This window comes from Parasteatoda tepidariorum, chromosome 7 (assembly GCF_043381705.1).
Source record: "Parasteatoda tepidariorum isolate YZ-2023 chromosome 7, CAS_Ptep_4.0, whole genome shotgun sequence".
NCBI classification, from domain to species: Eukaryota; Metazoa; Arthropoda; class Arachnida; order Araneae; family Theridiidae; genus Parasteatoda; species Parasteatoda tepidariorum.
This window is the reverse complement of record NC_092210.1, coordinates 1,735,536-1,737,735: the sequence shown is the minus strand read 5'-3', so window position 1 is coordinate 1,737,735 and position 2,200 is coordinate 1,735,536. Positions and strand designations below refer to the sequence as shown.

Genomic DNA, 2,200 nt, shown 5'->3' with positions numbered 1-2,200 from the left:
TGGTGGGGTGGCTTTTGGGAACGTTTGATTGGAATTCTCAAGCGAATACTTCGCAAAGTCTTAGGTCGGACGTCTCTCAACTTCGAAGAATTAAATACTGTCTTATGTGATTGTGAAAGTATCATCAATGGACGACCTCTCACGTACGTCAGTGAAGATATAAGTGATCTAGTGCCTCTTACTCCCAGCATGTTCCTTCAAGAGGTCAGAGAAGTTGGACTACCAGACCTGGATCTCTTGGACAGCAAATCTTTGAATAAAAGGTTTGCCTACCGTCAAAGATTGAGACAAGATCTGAGGAAACGTTTTCGTTCGGAATATTTGGGACAGCTGAGACAATTCGATAGAAAAATGCGAAGTTCTTCACCTATCAAAATAGGCGATGTTGTGCTGATATCCAGTGACAACACAAAGAGACTGGATTGGCCTCTAGGGAAAGTCATCGAAGTGTTCACGTCACGAGATGGAAACATCAGACTCGTAAAGTTAAAGACAAAAGGTGGTGAAGTTCTACGATCAACATCGAGACTGTTTCCTCTTGAAGTTGGTGAAAGCGAAAAGGATGTTTTGGAAAAGCGTATTTGAGTTTCTTGGAGTAAAAACTCAAAGGTGGGAGGATGTTGGAAATTCTAATTAAATTCATTAATTCATCACTTAATTTCATCTAGTGAGAGCATGAAAATCACGTGCTCAAGGCTAATCCGACTCCTCCCACGCACACGCTGACACTCTGGTTCGAGGGAGAACTGTTTAGAACTACGTTTGCGAAGCATGTTCCTTTTTTGTTGCGTGTGTCCGTAAATATTTTGTGTCCATATGCTTGTGAATAAAATTTAATATTGAATGTTTCACTCTCAACTTCAATTATTTAGATGATTTATAGAAGTCTATGGATTATTACGAAGTGTTCCCGGCCTTTTGGTGGAGGTAAGCTATCTCCTTTTTTGATATCTTTTGGTAATACCCAAAAATTACAGAGAATGACTGCGTACATGCAAGAATTGCTCATGCTTCTTAGTAAAACCAAAGATGTACGCAGAGTACTCATCGTCTTAATTTATTAATGGTTTAGAGTAACATTTGCTGAAAAACTCTTCTAATCCATTTTTAAAAAAGTTTAAAACAAGTTTAAAAACAAAAAATTTCAATCAATGCAACATCTTAAAAGAAAAAGAAGTTTGAAAGAAGATATGCCAGAGTTTATGAAAAATGGACATTGGTCTTTCTACAATCATGTTTTATATATCCTTAAATCAGGGTATAAATGAGTGGCTGACACTAGTTTATGGAACAGATCCTCACATCTAAAATAAAACATTTTTATTGGTTCTGATGAAGAAGAAAATCAAAGGATGCTTATGGGAATTTTTTTACAAATTATTTAAAGTGCCCTGAGATTTTAAATCACGAGCATGAATTCTGCTTGCCAACGCGAAAAGTTTCGGCGTCGAAAAATCTTTCAACTAACTTTTGAGAATACCATGTCAAAATGTTCTTAGACAATAACTTAAAACGCAGTGTGATATCTTAAGATACATTTTGCTGATTGATGATGGTTTGAATGTAGAATATTTGACCACCGTACTGTAATCACCTTAAAACAAAATTGAATAAATGTATTTTTATCGTTAAAGTTTGTTGTTTACGTACACATATTTTAATTATTTAATTAATGTATATTTGCTTGAATTGTGTAATAAATACTATTTTCGGACTTGTTTTAAATGAGTCATTTAAGATTCGCCGTGTTCCAATATTGCTGTGAAGGTCCATATAGTAACAAACAAAGTTAATTTCTTTTCCCTTTAAAAAAACGAAATATTTTTTTTTAAAAATTAAACCAGGCTTTTTTGTTGGTTTATTTAAAACAAAAGATTGAATAGTATTCCAAGCGCGAAATTAAAAACAACTGATTCATTAAAAAACATTTCCCAAATATATATTTTTTCAATTATTGATTAATATTTTCTATAAAGAATTCAAAATTATTCCCTTTTGTCATAAAAAAATAAGGATACGATAAAAAAAAATGCAGTTAAAGATTTTAAATATACTTACTTCAATAACGTAAAGCCACCGAAAACGGCAACAAATAATATTAAATAAAAAAAAATTGAAATTATTTTAGCTATATTAATTGAAAAATTTGGTGGAAGAACAGGGGGACATTTTCAAAACAAAAAAAAAGTTTTATCTGAAC

General features: G+C 32.8%; 1 protein-coding gene across 1 annotated transcript; it reads left to right on the top strand.

Moving 5' to 3' along the window:
- On the top strand, positions 1-610 carry LOC139424840 (uncharacterized; the record flags this gene model as incomplete). The annotated part of the gene is given in 1 exon segment (XM_071183735.1): positions 1-610. A coding segment is annotated over 1 exon segment (585 nt), but the record flags the coding sequence as incomplete, so codon positions are not given.
- Between the last annotated feature and the right edge of the window lie 1,590 nt (positions 611-2,200).